The sequence below is a fragment of the Anomaloglossus baeobatrachus genome, chromosome 1, assembly GCF_048569485.1.
Source record: "Anomaloglossus baeobatrachus isolate aAnoBae1 chromosome 1, aAnoBae1.hap1, whole genome shotgun sequence".
Lineage (NCBI taxonomy): Eukaryota > Metazoa > Chordata > Amphibia > Anura > Aromobatidae > Anomaloglossus > Anomaloglossus baeobatrachus.
The window spans coordinates 166012016-166034942 of NC_134353.1; the positions used below are offsets into that span (position 1 = coordinate 166012016).

At 40.9% G+C, this 22927-nt stretch overlaps 1 protein-coding gene across 4 annotated transcripts in view; it reads left to right on the forward strand.

Annotated features, from left to right (window-relative positions):
• ASB5 (ankyrin repeat and SOCS box containing 5) overlaps positions 1-21912 on the forward strand; it is a 68926-nt gene extending 47014 nt beyond the window's left edge. For 3 of the 4 annotated variants that reach the window (XM_075347186.1, XM_075347187.1, XM_075347190.1), the window contains exons 2-7: positions 7828-7907; positions 12137-12244; positions 12483-12633; positions 17510-17644; positions 17720-17911; positions 21086-21912. In XM_075347186.1, coding sequence (XP_075203301.1) covers positions 7828-7907; positions 12137-12244; positions 12483-12633; positions 17510-17644; positions 17720-17911; positions 21086-21231 — 812 coding nt within the window. In that variant the 3' untranslated portion in view covers positions 21232-21912. Of the gene's footprint in view, positions 1-3157; positions 3234-7827; positions 7908-12136; positions 12245-12482; positions 12634-17509; positions 17645-17719; positions 17912-21085 lie in introns of all 4 variants that reach the window. The other variant, XM_075347189.1, reaches the window with a different exon arrangement.
• The last annotated feature ends 1015 nt before the right edge of the window (positions 21913-22927 follow it).

Below are 22927 nucleotides of genomic sequence, written 5' to 3' on the forward strand. Positions count from 1 at the left end.
GAGAAAAAAGCTGACAACACTCTGCCTCATTGACTAACATTGGTCCGAGTGCAATGAGAAATTTTCTCACATTGTACTCCTCCAATTCATACGCTCGTGTGAGCGTACCCCTATAGGAAGAGCTGGATTAGGAAAATAAAATAGACATGGCAGAAGTTGACCTCTGTCGTCACAACACAGGGCATCGTCAATGGGCAGGCAGAAAAACATTCAGAGCACTGACAAAATGTTACACTTCTCGAAAAACGTAACCCAATGATTCAAAATAAGGGGAGAAGGAACAGAACACAAATTGGGGATTTTGCTTTTACACTTCTGTTAAAGGGCAAAGTTTTGGAAGCCAGGATTGCATTCAATTTACAAGTAAAACTTCATAGCTATTACACAGCAAATGCTGGTGGTTGTCAGGATCCCCTGTACCCCTGTGTGCAAGGATTATTTCCTATGCAATGACTGCCACAAAACTGAAAACTAAGGCTGCTTTGACACCTCCGGTTTTAGCAGAGCCGGCCAATCCGGCTCTAAAACCTATGCAACGGATGCGGCGACAAAACCGCATCCTTTGCAAAAGTTTTTTACATGCGGCCCGTCCGTTTTTTGCCGCTTGCGGCAGGCTACTGAGCATGCACAGTGGAAAAAAACGCATGCGGCGGCCGGATGTGGTGTTTGCCGCAGGACGCCGCATGCGGCATCCATAGGCATGCATTGCAAATCGCGCCGCATCGGCCGAATGCGGCCAGATGCGGTTTTTTTTGGTTGGACAAAAAAACGTGCCAGGCAACGATCCATCCGGTCGCCTCATTGGCTAAATCTGCCGCATGCGGCAAAAAATGGACGAAACGCAAGCCCATGCGGCACAATACTGCACTAATGTAAGTCTATGCAAAGAAAAACGCAACCGGCGGCAAACAAAAACGGTTGCGTTTTTTGTGCAAAGCACCGGATTGTGCCACACAGGAAAAACCAGATGTGTGAAAGCAGCCTAAGGGAAACAACAGAAAGTGGTAAATAAGATTTAGATGTGTCACCGTTAATCCTTCTTGCATTGCATTATGTTATTCAACTTATCATGATACCAATTCAATATGATCTCACACAAATGTAACGTTAAATCCTTCATAGTATAATTGCCAAAAAGAATAAGGCCGTATATCCACAAGGGAACTTCTTAAAGTAATAAGTAACTGAAACAAAGGGAAGTAAAAACCTGCATTTTATTTGTTTTTGTTCTTTTAATCATTTGAAAATAAATTGAAGTTTTTTATGAGATTTATTACTTCCATTTGTTTCGGTTAAAAAAATCCTTTAGAATATGTTCGGTTTAAACCAAACTAAATAAGGACCCATATGTATATGAGAAAGATGCAAAATATCATATTCGTCAATAACGAGTCAAGTTTTAATCAGTCAATGCTGCTTCTGACTTTTATTCATGAAATTATCAACTATAATCATATTTGTATTGGACATTAAAGGAGCAGTCCAGTCTCTGCAACTTATAATTTATCTACAGCTGACCACTTAAAGGGAATCTGTTAGCAGGTTTTTCCTATGTAAGCTAAAGACAGCATGCTGCAAGAGTTAAAACACAGAATTCAGGGCTGCCTGTCTTGTCAAGGTCCATCTGTTGTTTATTTGCTTTGTTTGTTTAGGCAGCAGAACTTCTCATTGTTCTGACTACAATGTCATACACATGGCAGTCCCACACGCCCCCTGCTGTGATTGACGCCTCACTTTCAATTTACAATCTCCATAGAGATTAGGAAAAAGTTTCATAAAGCCATGCAATGTAGTTTACTGGGGGTCCACAACATAGTGTAACCCCATGGATAGCACAAACTTCATAACATATTTCAAATACTGTACATAGAGAACTCTGAGTTTTTATAGTGCAAAATTACAAATATTTATTTTACTGGAACATGGTGACAAAAAGTCGTTAATATACACATTTAAAATTTAGGAGAGCAGCCACAGTGTAAGTAGCCAGTGTGTAACCACATATGGAGCATATACATACAATCAATGTATGAACCCCACTATTGGGTAAATAACAGACAGATCAGAGATAATCAACATATGAAAGTGGGTTATTACAATGTACCAGAACATCTCTATTTGCAATCCATAGATGTTAAAATCCTCTAATCTGTAAGACAGTATATTATAACTACTACATAGAACAAAGTATGGGCAGTGCCACACTTCCAAGTAAAAAGATAAGCCGCTGCTCCCAAAATGTGAACCTCAGAAAGCCCAACGCACGTTTCGCAGGGGCAATTTTCTTGTCTTCATCAGGGTATGAGGTTATACTTTGGGAGCGGCAGCTTATCTTTTTACTTGGAAGTGCGGAACAGCTCATACTTTGTTCTATGTAGTGGTTATAATATACTGTCTTACAGATTGGGGACTTTAACATCTATGGGTTGCAAATAGAGATGTTCTGTTACATTGTAATAACACACTTTGATATGTTGATTATCCCTGATCTGTCTGTTATTTACCCAATTGTAGGGTTCATACATTGATTGCATGTATTTGCTCACTAGTTGGTTACACGCTGGCTACTTACCATGTGGCTTCTCTCTTAAAATTTAAGTGTGTGTGTATTTTAACGACTTTTTGTCACGATGTTACAATAAAAAAATATTTGTAATTTTGCACTATAAAAACCTCAGAGTCCTTTATGCATTTAAAATCTCCATAGAGAGCCTTGTGTGGGTGGGGAAGCTCACTCAGCGCTACTGCATGGCTAAATCTAAAAAATCTGATTGTGTCAGAACGGCTGCACCCGACAATCTAAGTGTTACATTGTTGGATTCAGGATCTCTTTGCCTACATTATGCTCCTCTCAGATGAGGTAGCAAAAACCTGCTGACGGATTCAATTTAATCTCTTGCTTTTTGAGGGTCCAACCTCTGGGATTCCCTGTGATCCCAAGAACAAAGCCCTGAAATGCCACTCTAGAGTGCAGTGATCCGGCACACTGTCCATGGGTGGATAGAGCTGAATACAACACTTCATTCCTAGGGAGTATTTTAGAGCCCCATACTCTAGTTGGGACAACAGATTACTCCCCCATATTTTTAGATACCCATTTGACCAGTGGAAAATGAAGTGTTACATTTGCCCTTTCGTCTGTGGCTAAACTCTTTAGACATCAGTAACTGAACTTGAAGAACAATATGAGAATGTTTGGAATGCAGCAGGCGCTATCTTGGATATTGACCCAGGTTTGTTGGATTTCCATAGTGTCATAATAGTATTTGTGAAATCACTGCAACAGTGTTTAATGCTAGATACAATATCGTAAACATTCTAAATATAAAAATAATATAATAATGAAAAATGTACCAGTATATTGTATATTGTCTTTTAATAACAGTTTATATTTGTGTAATTATTTGTCAGGCTTTGTTAGGTTAAGTAGTGAATGGTACTACAACATTAATGGATAACACAAAATTGGTGTACGAGTGAGCATATACCACAGTGATGAGATATAAGATTCACATACCTTCTTGCCCGTGTACAGACTTTGTCAATCTCACAATAGTCTTTTATAACAGTGTTTTGGGAATATCAGCAGCAGTGTGCTGTGTTGGTGGTGTAGAGCGCATATGCTGGTTGAGTAGAGCAGCTAATACTCCTTGTATTAAAGTATCATCACACCAGCATCTTTATTTCACCACTGGAGTGATGCTTTAAATGTAAGTTCCCTTCTCCAGGTCTTCTCTCACCTTCTGGCGTCTTCATCTGTTTCTAGCGTTGCTCCTGTTGTGACTTGCCGGCCTCTCTAGTGTTTCATGGTGTGCGCCGGAGGTGACTCAATACAAATCTATGAGAGCCTTGTTCTGGCCTCGTTCTAGCTCTCATAGAGATGCATTGAGACCTTGTGACATAACTTCTGACTTCTGGAAGGTCAGTCGTTATGGGCACAAGACGGTGTCGCAGGACTGGAGCGTCACCGAAAAATGATGAACTCGCCAGAGTGTAAGTATAAGAACAAGGGCAGGGGACTTAAATTTAAAGCACCACTCCACCGATTGGAAAAATAGAATAATGGTGGAGTTGTGCTTTATATAAGCCATTCTATGCAAATACTGTCCTACATTCTAGGTTATGACTTAGCATGCCGGAGGTTGCTTTGATGATTGCTATATCTGTACCTTATAATTTACCTGGTGCTCTATCCGGTCCCTGTTTACTTCTCTCCAGTTGTCAACTTCCATCTATACACATGACCACTGCAGCCAATCACAGGCTATGACCTGGTGCAGCGATTGCTGAAGAGAAGTAAACAAATGTCAGAGGGGGAACACAGGAGAAGCTTTCCTGGAGCAACGTGGAATTATCATGAGTAATGTTTATTTTATTACATTATGGCATTTATTACCTTTAGACAAATTTTGATTGATCTGGAAACACCCCTTCATGGAAAGTTTATGTGGTAGAAGCATACTGTGGTATGGGAACAGGTCCATTACCTGAAATAAGCACCAAATCCTGTAAAGTGCAGTTGCGCTAATAATAGGAGCCATCAAAGAATACAACATTTATAAGTTCACTTTATTAACGAGGGAAGCGTTACTCATGCCCCTCTCATCAGTAACTGACGCTTGCCGGGTATCGACGGCTGACACCCACTGGTGGGTTGTGGAGCCTCAAATTCATCACGGTTACATTCAATGAATCCAAACCCACATTATGGTGGCCGCTGTCAGGCAGGATGCGGTCACCGATAGGCATGATGCTTTAGATCTATGCAATGTACAAAATGGCAAAACTAATGCAGTACTTGCCTACATAATTCACTCTTGTCCTTCAATAAATATTATCCATTGAGTTTCTGTTTAATCTTGTATGTCTAGTCATTCTGTAACATGGAACAATGTACAGTATGTCACAAAAGGGAGTACACGCTTGACATTTTTGGAAATATTTTGTTACATCTTTTCATGGGACAACACTGAAGATATGACACTGCGATACAATGTAAAGTAGTCAGTGTACAGCTTGTATAATAACAATGAAAATTTGATGTGACTTCTAAATAACACACAGCCATTAATGTCTAAACCACTGGCAACAAAAGTGAGTACACCCCCTAAGTTAAAATGGAAAAATTGGGCCCAATTAGCCATTTTTCCTCCCAAGTGTCATGTGATCCCTTAGGCGGGCTTTGCACGTTGCAACATCGCAAGCCGATGCTGCGATGTCGCACGCGATAGTCCCCGCCCCTGTCGCAGGTACGATATCTTGTGATAGCTGGCGTAGCGATAATTATCGCTACGCCAGCTTCACATGCACTCACCTGCCCTGCGACCGTCGCTCTGGTTGGCGACCCGCCTCCTTCCTAAGGGGGTGGGTCGTGCGGCGTCACAGCGACGTCACTTGGCAGGCGGCCAATGGCGGCGGAGGGGCGGAGATGAGCAGGATGTAAACATCCCGCCCACCTCCTTCCTTCCGTATAGCCGGTGGAGGCAGGTAAGGTGATGTTCCTCGCTCCTGCGGCTTCACACACAGCGATGTGTGTTGCCGCAGGAACGAGGAACTACATCGTACCTGTCGCGGCACCGGCATTATGGAAATGTCGGAGCCTGCACCGATGATACGATAACGACGCTTTTGCGCTCGTTCATCGTATCATCTAGGATTTACACACTACGACATCGCAAGTGACGCCGGATGTGCGTCACTTTCGATTTGACCCCATCGACATCGCACCTGCGATGTCGTAGTGTGCAAAGCCGCCCTTAGTGTTATTAGGTCCCATGTGTGAATGAGGAATAGATGTGTTAAATTTGGTGTTATCGCTCACAAACTTTCTTATACTGGTCACTGGAAGCTCAGCATGGGGATCGTATGATGCTCCAACCATACGCCACACACTGCTTCAAATTGGCCTTCATGCCTGTCATCCCAAAAGGAAGCCTTTTCTAAAGATGGTACCCAAGAAAACCTGCAAACAGGTTGCTGAAGACAAGCAGACTTTCAGCATTATATCTGTTCTCCATTCATGTGTATAGTAATACTTACATTTGCCCCAGCCTCCAGAAGTGTCTGTGCACATCCAACATGATCTCCCAAGCAAGCTTCATGTAGTGAGGTCACATGATCAATAGTTAGCGTGTTCACATTGTAACCCTAATTTTAAGCAAATGTATATGTTAGTCAAAGTATCTACAGAGAACATATTCATCTACATCAACCTTTATGGCATGTTAAAGGCTTAAGCGGGCTTTACACGCTACGACATTGCTAAAGCGATCTCGTTGGGGTCACGGATTTCGTGACGCACATCCGGCCGCGTTAGCGATGCCGTTGCGTGTGACACCTATTAGCGATTTTGAATCATTGCAAAAACGTTCAAAATCGCTAATCAGTGACATGCCCCTCTATTCCCAATTATCGTTGCTGCTGCAGTAACTATGTTGTTCCTTATTCCTGCGGCAGCACACATCGCTACATGTGACACCGCAGGAACGAGGAGCCTCTCCTTACCTGCATCCCGCCAGCAATGAGGAAGGAAGGAGGTGGGCGGGATGTTCGTCCTGCTCATCTCCGCCCCTCCGCTTTGATTGGGCGGCCGCTTAGTGACGTTGCTGTGACGTCACGGTGATGCCGAACGCACCTCCACCTTGAGGGAGGGATTGTTCAGCAGTCACAGCGATCACCACATATCGTTACAACGACGGGGGCGGGTGCTATCGCGCTCGACATCGCTAGCAATTGCTAGCATTGTCGTAGCATGTAAAGCGGCCCTAAGGACCTGGATTACTGGAACCATGTACTGTAAAATGATGAGACCAAGATAAACTTATTTATTATAAGATGTCTTCAATCGTGTGGGGTGGCAACCAGATGAGAGGTACAAAGGCAAGTGTGTCTTGCTTACCGTCAAGCATGGTCATGGGAGTGTCATGTATTGGGGTTGCATGAATTCTGCTGGCTGTGGGGGCTGCAGTTCATTGAGGAATTCTTGAATGCCAACATGTACTGTGACATACTGAAGCAGAGCATGAACCCCTAATTTTGGAAACTGGGCAGAATTCCAACATGATAATGCCCCCAAACAGAGCTCCAAGACAACCAGTACCTTGCTAAAGAAATTGAGGGTAAAGGTGCTGGACTGGCCAAGCATGTCTGCAGACCTAAATCCTATTGAACATCTGTGGGACATTCTCAAATGGAAGGTAGAGGAGTGCAAGGTCTTTAACATCCACCGACTCCATGATGTCATCATGGAGGATGGAAGAGAATTCCAGAGGCTCCTGTGAAGCTCTAGTAAACTCCATGCCAAAGAGAGTTAAGGCAGTGCTTGAGAATAATGGTGGCCACACAGAATATTGACACTTTGGGCACAATATAGCTATTTTCACTTATTGGGTACTTACTTTTGTTGCCAGCGGTTTAGACATTAATGGTTATGTTGAGTTATTTAGAGGGCACATCAAATTTACACTGTTATACAAGCTGTACACTGACTACTTTACATTGTATCAAAGGGTCCTATCTTCACTGAAAAGATATAATAAAAAATTACAAAAATGTGTGGGGTATACTCACTTTTTTACTTACTGTATATGTGATCAGACTTCGAATAGAGTATTTTTGCACTTGAGCTATCAGTGTATACGAATATCACTATTTTTGTTATCATCATTTATGATACATTTTATCTTATATGAGATTAGTTTTTGTCGTCCTTTTTTCTTTTTGGTAGACTGTTGGAATAGAGATGCATTTGGTTACAGGTTATAATGAGTTTTGTGTTGATTTATTAAGTAGTGGCACATTATTTCATTATTGCGATGTTGTTTGTAGGATCATGGGCAGATCGATCACCACTACATGAAGCCGCAAGCCAGGGAAGGCTGCTCGCACTGAAAACCTTGCTTTCTCAAGTAGGTAAACATTTCTGTCCTAAGGGCTGCCAGACATTTTCTATGTCTCATTATCAGTACATGACATTTTTTCCAATATTATTATAATTGATGCTCTTGGTATTATTTGTTAATTTGTAAGATGCCATGGGCATGTAATCATTCATGATGTAGCTTGGAACTATAATAGCAGATGGTGTATCTTCTAATAAAATCAGACCTGAAATAAGTGTCAGAAGATATTATACTATGTTGATTAAGATCTTCTTCACATGTGGCTGTATGTGTACACACATGCTCAAAAGTATGCATAATGTATTTAAACACTCATGTGTATTCAAACTTATAGACCCAATGCAGACTCAAGCAGTAGAGGACTCCAGTTCAAGAAATAAATGTAGGTACTTCTCTTATATAGACTGCTCAAAAAAATAAAGGTAACTCTCAGTGAATGAAATATTCCAGTTGCAAATCTTTTTTATTACATAGTGGAATGCGTTGAAAACAATAAAACATAAAAATGATCAATGTAAATCAAAATTAATATCCCATGGAGGTCTGAATTTGGAATGATACTCAAAATCAAAGTGGAAAATCAAATTACAGCCTGATCCAATTTCAGTGGAAATGCCTGGGCATGGTCCTGACGAGGCAGTAGATGTTCTCCTGAGGGATCTCCTCCCAGACCGGAATTAACACTAGAAGTCCCAGAGAGGGGTCATTTAACATTTCTACCTTTGGAACCCAGAGACGGGTCGAATGACCTGAAGGATTTTAGCTAACATCCTATAATCACCGTCTTTTGTTCTGTAATTAAGGCCATTACTGTCGCATCACAGGAGGTTGTTGTTTTCCATTGAGTTTAGCCATTTAGTTTCTAGTTAGTTCTATTCAGATTGGACTAAGGGTCATTTGACCCTCTTTTGGGACTTCAGGGGGGAGCTCGTAATTTCTGGGACTTCTGGTGTTAAAGCATCAGTCAATTCCTAGACAGTCTGGGTACAATGAGGCATTAGTGAATGGAATGAGACATGATGTTCCACATGTGCTCGATTGGATTTAGGTCTTGGGAATGGGTAGGCCAGTCCATAGCATCAATGCCTTCATCATGAGGAACTGCTGACACACTTGAGCCACATGAGGCCTAGCATTGTCATGCATCAGAAGGAACCCAGAGCGCACTGTATCTCCATATGGTCTCACAGTGGGTGTCACAAGGATCTCATTCCAGTACCTAATTGCAGTCAGGTTACCTCTGGCTAACACATGGAGGGCTGTGCAACCCTCCAAAGAAATGCCTCCTTACAAAATTACTGTCATTACTGCCAAACCGGTCATCCTGGAGGATGTTGCAGGCAGCAGAACATTCTCTATGGTATTTCCAGACTCTGTCATGTCTGTAACATAAGCTCAGTGTGAACCTGCTCTCATCCATGAAAAGCACAGTGCACCAATGTTGAATCTGCCAATCTTGGTGTTCTCTGGTAAATGCCAATTGTACTGCATGGTGTTTTGCTGTAAAGACAACACCCACTTATCATACCTCCCTACTTTTGAAGAAAGGAAGTGTGTGACGCGCTCCGCGGCAAGTTTTGACCATGTCCCTAGCCACACCCCCTAGCCACACCCATTATGCAGAAAGGGTCATTCAGCAGATGCCCTGGACTGTTCATTCAAAAAAACATACCGCATTGTATTGTTATTGTTATTGCGCTCGTGGTACAAACACCTGCAGAAAAAACGCAGCATTTACGCTACGTGTGAACAAGGCCTCAGCAATACATTATTACATTTTTTTATGGGTTTTAACATTCTCCCACTAGAATACAGGACACAGACACTGCACTGTACAATGTTGCTCTGTGTCCTGTGTAATCTGCTGTGTAATCGGAGGCTTCATTGTAGGTTCATTTATGTAAAATCCTCCCTCTAACATCATCAATCCTAGTAGCTCAACAGCTAGAGCAGCTAGGAGGGCTGCTGGGCACATGTTTGAAAGTTGGTGGTTTTAATCCAAGGTGATGTAATAAAGAAAATTTCTTTATAAAATGTATTTTTTTTCTCATTTCTTTATAGTAGTTTTATGGGTACAAATGAATCTGACTCTTTCCTTTACCTACAGATGCAGTATTTATCCATCTATCTATATATCTATTATATATCTATCCCTCTGTCTATTATTTATCTATTATGTAGCTATCATGTATTTATCTAGCCATCTTTATATCTATCCCTCTATCTATTATATATCTATCTATCATGTATCTTCTATATATCCCTCTATCTATTATATATCTATCTATCATGTATCTTCTATCCCTCTATCTATTATATATCTATCTATCATGTATCATCTATCTATCTATCCCTCCCTCTATCTATTATATGTCTAGCTATCATGTATCGTCTATCTATCATGTATGTATCTATCTATCCCTCTATGTATCTATCATCTTTGTAGCTGAATAATCTGTTTGTGTCTCTACTGCAATGCAGAGGTCAAGATTACCAAATCTTCCTGTTTTTCATTACAGGCAGTGGCTCAATGGGTAGAGCTGCTGCCTATGGACAAATGAGTTTACGAGTTCAAGAGTCCCGGCCATCCCAGTAAATCAGAGCAGTGAGAATTTAATTTATTCACTGCAATGAGGGGAGGAGCCGGGACATCAGCTGTGAGCCGTGGGACTGCGGGACAGACCTCTAAAATCAGGGCAGTTCCGCAGAATCCGGGATGGTTGGGAGGTATGCACTTATGGATGTCGGGACCTCATACCACCTTCATGGAGTCTGTTTCTGACAGTTTGAGCAGACACATGGATATTAGTGGCCTGTTGGAGGTCAATTTGCTGGCACTGGCTCTGCTCTTCCTGTTTCTCCTTGCACAAAGGAGGATGTAGCGGTCCTTCTGCTGGATTGTTGTCCTCCTACGGCCCCCTCCATGTCTCCTGTTGTACTGGCCTGTCTCCTGGTATCTGCTTCATGCTGTAGCCACTATGCTGATAGACACAGCTAACCTTCTTGCCACATCTCGCATTGATGTGCCATCTTAGATTACCTGCACTACCTGCCCAAATTCTGTGGGCTGTAAACACCGCCTCATGCTACTTCTAGGGATGGGAGCAATGACAAAATGCAAAAGTAACCAAAACAACAGCCAAAAAGGATGAGAAAATCAAAATGGTCTGTGGTCACCACCTGCAGAATCACTCCTTTATAGGGGTTGTCTTGCTCATTTTACCAGGTTTGGTTTTTTTTGTTCCATTTGAATAACAGGAGGAAAAATTGATTCACAATCAGTGATTGACAATCATAACGGGTCAGGTTCATTTCACACAAGTGTGATAGACTTGGAGTTACATTCTGTTGTTTAAATGTTCCCTTTATTTTTTGAGCAGTGTACAAATATGAGAACAAAAACAAAAGAATTATACATTCATTAAAATTATGTCGTACGCCTGCTACATGGATCATGTGTTGGACTCTAAATTCATTTTCATATGCCACTTGCATGTAAAATATGGAGATTCTCCCACCTACATACCACACCGATGCAGTGGACACACTACATACACATTGCACCTGTGCTGCATACATGCCACATACACCACTCAAACTCTGGATATATGTCATACAAGCACCACTTACATGCTGTCCTACCTAATCCACTAGATGCTGCTAAAATTACAGGTAGCCATGCACAGATTTTAAGAAAACTTTAACTGTAAGCTATTGTGTCACTCATTGCTTCTATCTCTGCAACTCTGACAATGTCTTATTTCACAGTAGCTATGTTTGAGGTGGAGTTACTATCAGAGAGCTGGCGCTGCACTCACATCTCCAACAGCGTCTAATGTCATGGATGCAGGACATCTTCAGAGGGCGCTGCTGCAAGAAACCTGTACTGAACTACAGTGCCGCCCCTTGATGACATCCTATTCCAGGAGACGTGATGTAGCTGTGGAGAGTGAGTGCAGCCCCAGCCTCCTGTGATGTCACCTTTGAGATTCCTCTCAAAGGAAAGGTCATAGGAAGTACAGTAAAAAAAACACATATAAGGATTTGCTAGATAGGGTGGAGTGTACGGCACTATATAATAAAGCAAAATACAAAAGTGGTTGGGTGGAAAGATATGTATTTAGGAAGGAAATTTAAGGCAGTAGACTAAGCCTTTAACATGCCACAAAGGTAGATGTAGATGAATATGTTCTCTGTAGATACTTTGACTAACATATACATTTGCTTACAATTAGGGTTACAATGTGAACACGCTAACTATTGATCATGTGACCCCACTACATGAAGCTTGCTTGGGAGATCACGTTGGATGTGCACGGACACTTCTGGAGGCTGGGGCAAATGTAAGTATTACTATACACACGAATGGAGAACAGATATAATGCTGAATGTATCGAGTGTAGTATATGCAGCAATGTACGCTGGTGACCACTTTCTGTTGGCTGACTCTACACATCTGACACTAGATACATAGTATCAGGCAACAGAAAAAACAAATACTGGGTTATTGTAGGATATTATCTTAGATGTCACCGCAAACATTGAACTTATCTATCCAAGAAATCTTGTGATATGTTTTAGGTGAATGCTACAACTATTGACGGAGTGACTCCTTTATTTAATGCATGTTCAAGAGGCAGCGCTAATTGCGTCGAACTTATTTTGGAGTATGGTGGAAAGGCGCAGCTAGAGACATGTCTCCCATCACCGGCTCACGAGGCATCAAGTAAAGGTAAAATACATAATACAAGATATTGCTTTTCTTGTATGCTGTTGCCTTTTTTTTTTTAAGATTTGTGATATTTCCCCACTGGTTATCTCAGAGGCCAGTGATTTTATGATTGGGCATTTCTGTCTGTTGTAGAGGCTGGCCCATTAAGTAGCGACTAGTGGAAAGCATAGGATAGTGGTCAAAATGGAAGCAGTGGTGGATTTTTTTTAACGCACCACTCCAGTGGGGGGCAGCAATGTAGTGGTGCGTGAAATGGAAGCCGCTTGCCCCCTGTCATATACTCTCCTTCCAGCGGCTTCACTTTTTACCAAAGCCGCTCTGAAACGATGGCTCCATCTTGTGACAGTAACTACTGAATGGCCGGAAGTCAGAACTAATGTCACAAGCTTCCAATGCATCTCTATAAGAGCCAAAAAGAGGCCATAGAGATGGATTTGAGATAAGTTGTGACCCCCGCTGTGCTCGATGAGGCACTCGAGCTGCCGGCAGATCACAGATCCTCGAGACCAACCAGATAGAAGATGAAGCTGCCGGAAGAAGAGTATATTGCAGGGAACTTACATTTAAAGCACCACTCCAGCATTTCTTTAAAGAAAACATAGGAGTGGTGCTTTAACCATTCTGAGCCCATTTAAAACATTTTTAGTTGCTTGACAATGCTTTTAGAGTGCACCCTCTTGTAAAATAGGAGCTGAAATCTGTTTGTCATTTGCAACTATTGCACTATATTTATTATTACCCTTTGGCCTATGCAAAAAGCCCAATGCTATTAAAGGCTTTATATAAATTGGGGGCCTTGTTGGGACTTTCATTGCGGCCCATGAGCTTCAGATTACACCGCTGTATATACATATCTATTGATCGGTCTAACCACCAACTACCATATGCCCGAAAATGAAGCAGAGCTAGGCAAAGATGGAACTTGAATTGTCACAAATATGGAACTCCAATACCAGAGACTGTTAAAGAAAAGCTTTCCTCAAAATAACAAGATTTTTTTGTTTTATGTGTATTTTTTCTTACATATCATAATCTGTATTAACAAAAAAAATAGAAAACATGCAATTTTCACACTGGCCACTAGGTCTTTAAGGCCTCTAAGTTGTGTTTCAGGAAACAACATATGTATGTCGTCACAATAAAACAGTCTGTCGCTATCATTTCTATTGAAGTATCTGTTGAGCCTTTAGTATATGTACAGGTATTTACTTCATTGTAAGTAAACTAATGCTGTGTTAATGGTTATCTGGGATTTTGGTAAAAAAAAAATAAAAATTTGACGGGGCTAAGTATTTCTAGGTAAGAAGTTACTATCTACCTGCCTCTCTGCTGTCTCAGGCAGTGACCTTCCTGCTTCACTTCTCCGCATGGCAACAGAGTAGCTCCTTCTCTTCTGTTTGCTCTGTCGAAGGGCCATCACTGCCAATGCCATAGTGATTGACAGCTGGCTCCCTACAGGCAGTGGGGATCTGGCTGTCAGTCAGGATGACATCTGCAATGAAGCCCCATAAAAAAAGCAGAGCATAAGAAAAGTAGCTGCTTTGTTGATGTGATGTCACTGGATGAATGGGAATTGCTCGCAGAAGTGGTCTGTGACAAGTCTAAACCGGCAGAGATCGTTGCCTCATAGGAAACAAAAAATAACTAAAGTCCAGGAACCCTTTTAAGTTTTCACCAGGTGATATTGGACTCCTACTTGTATGGTAAAAAGAGTATTGGGTCCTCTCCAAATTGCTTTTCACATGATCCAGATCTGGTAGCTCTGTCCTAGAGCACACTGGCTTTGCCACATGCCTACTTTCTCATTCTAACTCTAACATAACAGAGTCTGGTTAAATATCCTGGGAAAGGATGCATGTTTTGATACATGATCAATGAAAAATTGTCACCTATTTTGTTTGATAAAATGAACAGATTCCAGAAGATCTGGTCCCCTTGGGCTGATTATGTAAAAAACACTTCTTAGATCCTCTCTTCCTCATCAAATTTAGTGAGCTGACAGTCTGACGAGCCAACTGAGCCACACACTACACTTGGGAAATCAGCCATCCCTTTACCCTTCCTCTTTTTCTCTCTTCTGTGAGCAACATTACTACATTTTCTCCCCATTTCCTCTCCGTTCATTGTTACCCAAGACAAACCTGCTATGTACAGTGCCTTATGAAAGTATTCGGCCCTCTTGAATTTTTATCCTTTTCCCACATTTCAGGCTTCAAACAAAGATAAAAATTTTAAATGTTATGGTGAAGAATCAACAAGTGGGACACAATTGTGAAGGTGAACGATATTTATTGCTAAATTTTAAATTTTTGTAAAAAATAAAAAAACTGAAAAGTGGGGCGTGCAATATTGTTCGTCCCCTTTAAAGTTAATACTGTGTACCACCTTTTGCTGCGATTACATCTGCTAGACGCTTGGGGTTTGTCTCTATCAGTTTTGCACTTCGAGAGACTGAAATTCTTGCCCATTCTTCCTTTGCAAATAGCTCGAGCTGAGTGAGGTTGGATGGAGAGTGTTTGTGAACAGCAGTTTTCAGCTCTTTCCACAGATTCTCGATTGGATTCAGGTCTGGACTTTGACTTGGCCATTCTAACACCTGGATACGTTTATTTGTGAAACATTCCATTGTAGATTTTGCTTTATGTTTTAGATCATTGTCTTGTTGAAAGACAATCTCCATCCCAGTCTCAGGTCTTTTGCAGACTCCAACAGGTTTCCTTCAAGAATGGTCCTGTATATGGCTCCATCTATCTTCCCATCAATTTTAACCATCTTCCCATTCCCTGCTGAAGAAAAGCAGGCCCAAACCATGAAGCTGCCACCACCATGTTTGACAGTGGAGAGGGTGTTCAGGGTGATGAGCTGTGTTGCTTTTTCACCAAACATATCGTTTGGCATTGTGCCCAAAAAGTTTGATTTTGGTTTCATCTGACCAGAGCACCTTCTTCCACATGTTTGGTGTGTCTCCCAGGTGGCTTGTGGCAAACTTTAAACAACACTTTTTATGGATATCTTTGAGAAATGGCCTTCTCCTTGCCACTCCTCCATAAAGGCCAGATTTGAGCAGTGTACGACTGATTGTTGTCCTATGGACAGACTCTCCCACCTTAGGTGTAGATCTCAGCAGTTTATCCAGAGTGATCATGGGCCTCTTGGCTGCATCTCTGATCAGTCTTCTCCTTGTTTGAGATGAAAGTTTTAAGGGATGGCCGGGTCTTTGTAGCAGTGGTATGATACTCCTTCCATTTCAATATGATCGCCTGCACAGTGCTTCTTGGGATGTTTAAAGTTTTGGAAATCTTTTTGCAACCAAATCCGGCTTTAAACTTCTCCACAACAGTATCACGGACCTGCCTGTTGTGTTCCTTGGTCTTCATGATGCTATCTGCGCTTTAAACAGAACACAGACTATCACAGAGCAGGTGCATTTATACGGAGCCTTGATTACACACAGGTGGATTATATTTATCATCATCAGTCATTTAGGACAACATTGGATCATTCAGAGATCCTCAATGAACTTCTGAAGTGAGTTTGCTGTGCTGAAAGTAAAAGGGGATGAATAATATTGCACACCACAATTTTCAGTTTTTTATTTTTTACAAAAATTTAAAATAAGCAATACATTTTGTTCACCTTCACAATTGTGTCCCACTTGTTGATTCTTCACCATAAAATTTAAAATTTTTATCTTTATGTTTGAAGCCTGAAATGTGAGAGAAGGTTGAAAAATTCAAGGGGGCCGAATATTTTCGCAAGGCACTGTCTATATCATAGGTTCCTCGCTTAGTCTCATGTACTCACAAATAACTAAAAGAAATTGTACAAATGACTGACTACTCAAAAAAAGTTAGGGATATTTGGCTGTCGAGTATAACTTATGTAAAACAAAAAGTTCACACTACAGTGATATTTTATCACAAAATTATGGCATTTAGGTATAAGTATGGGATGGTTATTTCTAAATCTCAAACAATATTGAAACAGAAGCCAACAATAGTGGTGGATACACTCCTCCACCCCCCAAAATGTCAATGTCTTAGTAACTTGTCAAGTGGCCTTAAGCATCATTTACTGGGTGACGATGTCTCATCCTATTCACAAGTCCAGTTAGGCTGTGCGCACAAGTCCCATCTTTATTGCGTTTTTGAGTGCAGATTTGTCATAAAACCTTCTTTTTACAGATTTTATGCAAAAAGAAATCAGCCTGTCAATTATCTCAGCGCTTTTGCTGCAGATTTCACCGATTCTATTGAATGGGAAAATCTGTACTAAAAACGCATCTCAAAATACGCACTGAAAATGCAGCAAAAAAAGTACTTTTTTGCCTCTGCTGTTTCTTTGGCCAAAAAAAGCAGAAATGGTGCAGAAATTGCTTCACCAAATCCTAATACATCATAATACATACCCTTATCGTCTGCTAAGGCATGGCATTCCACTATTCTTGAAGGGCGGCCTTCAGGTCATTGCGTTGTGAGCCTCTACATGGCGACTCAGCTGATCCCATAGGTTTTCTATTGCATTCAGCTCTAGAGATAGTGCAGCTGCTCCATTTGAGGTTCCTCAGTCTTCAGCAGCTCTCGATGAACTGGAGCATTAGCGTCCATAAAGATTAAACCAGGCCTGTGTTGTTCATGTAGAGGCACAATGATCGGATTGTTATTCTAGTAGTAGGGGTTTGTCACTGTACCACTCACAAAGTGTACGGCAGTTCTGTATTCACTAGACACCTGCCCACACTGTAACACCTCCACAACCAAAGGCTCTTCTGCTAACAACGAGTCTCTGGCTCATATGGTACAAAGGTGTTCATCTGTGAAATATTCTGAGTTTTAAGCATATATTTTCGCTTTTCTGACTGTGAATTCCCTCGCAGGTCACAGTGACTGTCTAGAAGCATTGATTTCGTGGGGTATAGACGTGGACCAAGACATTCCTCATTTAGGCACTCCTCTTTATGTAGCCAGTAAAGGACAGCACTTAGCTTGTGTAAGAAAACTTTTGTATGCAGGTCAGTAATGGTAGGATATATTCTCGGTTATATGTAATCACAGCAATATATAGTAAAGTTGTTCTGATCCCCTAGGTGCTAATGTACAACAAGGAAGATATTTGGACACCCCATTACATGCGGCAGCTCAGCAGTCTAGTACAGATATTGTAAGTTTACTGCTCGACTTTGGAGCGGATATCAGTGCAAAAAACACAGATTGCAAGCGTCCTGTGGATGTAGCTGTTGCCAGAAGTCCAGTAGAAAGGCACCTTCTTCAATATGAGGGTAAGCAGGTGGATTACTGCTGCTGGGTTTGCTATGGCCTCTTTTCCTAACTTATACACATCTGAAGTAAAGGCATTACAGTTTTCAGATATTTGTTCCTGCGCTGAGATAATCTTCTATATATGTATCGGCTATGTACTGTGTAATGGCTGTGTCTGACTGTACAGGGACATGGTCTGATCATACCACATCTCCTGGGCAAGGGAGGAAGTAAAAACATATACAGACATTACAGCATGAGATCACAAATATTTCTTTCTTTGAAGTAAAACATTTTTTTAAAATAGGTAGGGAAATGCTTTACCTCACAAAGAAAATCAGCTATAATCCTGTAGAAATCTGCTGAGTCTTGGGGTGCCAGTTAATAATAATTAACAAGATCTACCGGATCTTTAAAAGGGGATTTATTACAAATAGGGTATTTACAATGACATACATAAGGGAAACCTAACTAAGGGAAAAGGGTACAATGAATGGGAAAATGTAATAGGTGAGGGTGGAAGAAGATAAGAAGTGGGAAGACTGACCAACTTGCTTGGTATGCGCCCTTTATATCAGCCACACAGTCAAACATGGCCCATACATTGTCCATTCCTGCAATACAGCCAGATAATAGTACCATCCTATCAGGTCACAGCCTTTTTAGTTCTCCAGGAGCATGCACATGGCTGCTGATGTCAACGCTCTCCTGAAGGTGTCTCTCTTAGACCCAGAATGGGTTAGAGCGTCAGGAGTCTTGACAAATGTAGGTGCAATGGTTTTCATCATCTTCCTGTGGATGGTGTCCTGGTATATCGGAAAGGTGTTCATATCAAAAGGCCTGAGAACAGGTTTACACTCTATTTGGGTTGGAGATTTTATGTCAGTCTCAAGTACAATGACGTATCTTCCAAATGCCACAGGGGTTATGTACAGATGTAGATTACATGAGCTATATACAGCTGTACCTTCCAAGAGTCTAGAGGCACAATATCCATTTCACATGTAGATGCACTCTTTACTTCTTCAATAGAATCAAGGGCAATACACCAAAGTACATACAATGGTGTGCCGCCTCACAGGTTCACAACCCCCCTCACAGGGCATGGTTTTTTCTCTTTGATGTAGGACTTTTGAGCTCTGGTAGTACTGTATTTAGAGCTCATGAATCCAATTGTGAGTTCAGTGATTCATATTACACATATTATCCATGTTGGCTTCCAACAGATCCCAGTTGTAATTTCTTTAAACTCTTTTGTGTCCTCCCCGGCCCATGTGGTCTGATCAGACCATGTCCCTGTACAGTCAGAAATGGCCATTACACAGTACATAGCAAAGACACATATTAGACTTCAGCACAGGAATATTTTTTTTAAAACAAATCCAATTGTGGAAATTATTATTATTCCAAGATCCATTGATTAAAATTAACTTTTAAATTAACTTTGTTCATGTGTCATAACAATGTCAGATGGGCTCCGGAAACACGCGTTCCAACATTGTTAGAACCGTGGTGGCACCAGAGGTGAGTATAAGCTTTATTTTTATGAGGTCAAACAAGTGGAATGAGAAGGAGTTGTCCAAGAAGTGGACAACCCCTTTAAAGCCATATGGAACTCTCAATCATTGCTTGAGTATTGTCACATGCATGTAAACCAGTTCGAGTCTCCAGCTACAGTGAATTGCGTTACCTAGACTATCCCTAACCCTTCATGGATTGTTCCTGCTATTCCAAGCGTTACTTCCAAGAACTTCATTTACCTCTTGCTGTTTCCTGTTTGTGTTCCTCCGGCCATTGGATTCCAACCGTGCGTCCACCAGTATCATAACACTTTAATCTTTAAGGCATTTATTGGCTAGCCAAGCAATGGAGTACTTCGATGTACAGGATGGAGCATGGTCCCGCATAAAAATTATGGTTTACTTGAAACATGCAGATTTTGTCCTGTAACACTGCTTAAAGAAAGTGGCGTCTAAAAACTGGAGTAGGTCTTGGTGTGGATTGTATTTTCAACTGGAAAAGGTCCAATTATCTCATCCATAAAGAAACCAGCCCATAGCAGTACATCACCTCCACCTGGCAGCCATCTAAGTCAAAATGGAGCTGCCGTATACTGGTCCAGCCATTGGTCCATCCATCTGGTCTATCAACAGTCACTCATCTCTTCAGTCCATAAAACCTGTAAAAAAAAAATCTGTCTTCAGATATCTCTTGGCCCAGTCTTGACATTTCATCATATGTGTCTTTTTCAGTGGTGGTCGGGTTTCAGCCTCTCTTACCTTGGCTGTGTCTCTTAGCACCTTGTACTTCTGGGCACTTCAGAGAAGTTGTTCTCCTGGAATATGACAGCAGGGGACTCATGGTTTCCTGGTGCCTTCACATTTGATTATTCTCAAATCTTTGGCAGTTAATGTGCAGCTTTTTTTTCTCAACACATTTTTGGGACCCTGTTGACTATTTGCAACAATACCCCTGATGGTTGTGTGGTCTTGCTCCGATATATCAGCAATTTCAAGAGTTCCACATCCTTCTGTAAGACCTTTAACAATTTATTACTTTTCAGAGTCAGTTAAATCTCTTTTTTGGGCTCATTAGAAAATCAAGTTGCCTAATAATTCTGCACACCTTAATAAAGGGTGTTTATCAATTCCTTAGCCCATACCTTTCATCATTATACAAAAACACCACCTGTTTGCTTCATCCAATAAGTACTCAAGTTTATTCAGCTTGGACTAGGAAGGTTTTCAGAAATGTTCAAAATACTCACTGCCTAATAATTGTGCACATTGTGTACCCTGTGAGCTTTTAGGCCTGGTTAACACCTTATGCAAATTATTGCACTAAATGCTGATTTTTTTTTATATGTAAACGTCACAGCATTCACATGCTGCATTTTGGAGGCTTTTTTTTGTTTCTTGTTGCATTTTTTTAATCTCTTTCATATTGGTTGTTGTTGCAGAAATACACCTTTTGGGGTAGAATGTACCCACCTTGAAACATGACTGCAGGGTCTGACTACATAGGGATTGGATTGTAGATTGTAACCATAAAGTCACATATGAGAATTGTAACAGTGTATACAAAATAGTAGAATATTTTTTATGACGATTACTGAAAAATATTAGAAAATTTGGATCTATAAAGTCTTTAATAATTTGTATCTTACCAACCTCTCCATTTCTACTTCCATTTAGCAAATCCATGTTCACTTTGTCAGCTCTGCAGACTCCATATCCGGAAATGCATCGGACAGTCCAGATTACACCTTATTCCAAGCCTTCAGTTGCCAACCATCCTGAAAAACTTCTTACAGTATCGAGAAAGTATAAGGAACTTTTAATATTATTTCTTTTCGATTGTTTTTGTCTTGTAGATTGTAAAAATGACGTCTATGTAACAAAATGTCATATTCTGTGTAGGTAAAGACTGATCATTTACCTCTCACAAAAATAACGCACTTGAGATTTTAAGGAGCATTTTTAGCTTTTACTGGAATTCATTCACTTTCGACTTATTTCTAAAACCGTTCTGACAATGATAAATAACATCATAATAAAGATCAGCATTTTCATAACAAGCAAAATTTTATGAAACGGTAACAACTATCAGGGCACATGAGACCTTAGGAAGATTTTGCTGTGAAATCCGCACCAGTATTTTGTTGCGGGAGTGATGCTGATTTTTCACACATTTCCCCCAATGGATTGCAAAGGGTAACATGATTGTTAACATCTTGAGCATAGATTGACATTTGCAGATTTGATATGTGCAGTGCTGATCAACATAGGAAGCAAATTTTGCAGCTGTTTTGTATCCGTTTTCTTTTCATCTTCACCATTATGTGAGTACAGAATATACACAGCAGATTTTCTGTTATGAAAAAAATTTATAGGTCCTGGTTGCACATTTATTTAATGAGGACCTGTTAGATCAAAAGACCATTTTTTATTTTATCTTATTCACAGTACTAAATCTGATTATTCTGTGTTTTTTCTTTTAAATACACTATGCCATCCCAGTATTATAAGCCTTTTTCTTTTGAGCAACGGTCCTTGTAAAGACCATAAAAATGAGCATTAAATGAAGAGGTCCATATTTCTGGAATAAAAAAATGGATTGCAGAAAAAATGGAATATTCAGCAACAGAAATAAAATAAGAAAAAAACCTGGCCTCTCCTGGCGATAGATCCTCATTATGTTTTAAGGGTTGTTCTACTATTTTTAGGCTGTGTGCGCACGTGTGCGTATTGCATGCATTTATGCTGCTTCTAGCACTGCAGCATAAATGCATGCGTTCTGCGGTCCCAGCAAAGTCTATGTCACTTGTGCAAAATCCATGTGCATCTTGCGTTTTAGAACGCAGCGATTTGCATGCTGGAATTTATGGCCGAATCGCTGTGTTCTAAAAAGCAACATGTCACTTCTTTTGTGCCTTTTGGATGCTTTTCCCTCTCTGTCTATGGCAGAGCAAGCATCCAGAACACATGAATTCTGCATCCATTCTGCATTCAAAATACATCCAAAACACAGCTTTTCAGCTGCGTTTTGAAACACACATGCAGTGACAAGAAGCTGCAGAATGTTTGTCATGGCAAAACGTAACGTGCACACATAGCCTTAGGCTACTTTCACACATCAGTTTTTTTCCATCAGGTACAATCCGGAAAAAAACGGGTTAAAACGGATCCGGTACCGCATCCGTTTTATCCCCATAGATTTGCATTGTTACTGGATTGTACCTGATGGCTTTGCGTTGCATCCGTTTTTTTCCGGATGCGGCAAAATTAGTCAAAGCGGCGGCCGGAGGCAACGTGTCTTGCAACTTTTTTTGTCTGGCAAAAAAAACGCATCGCGCCGGATCCGGCGCAATACGGCGTGTTTTACTATGAAAGCCTATGGACGCCGGATCCGGCGCAATGTGGTAAAAAATGGATGCGGCTACCGGATCCGTTTTTGTAAACTGCGCATGCACCAAATTAATTTAAAAAGCTGATCCTTCAAAAACAAGGACAAACCAGATGCAAAAACGGATGCAA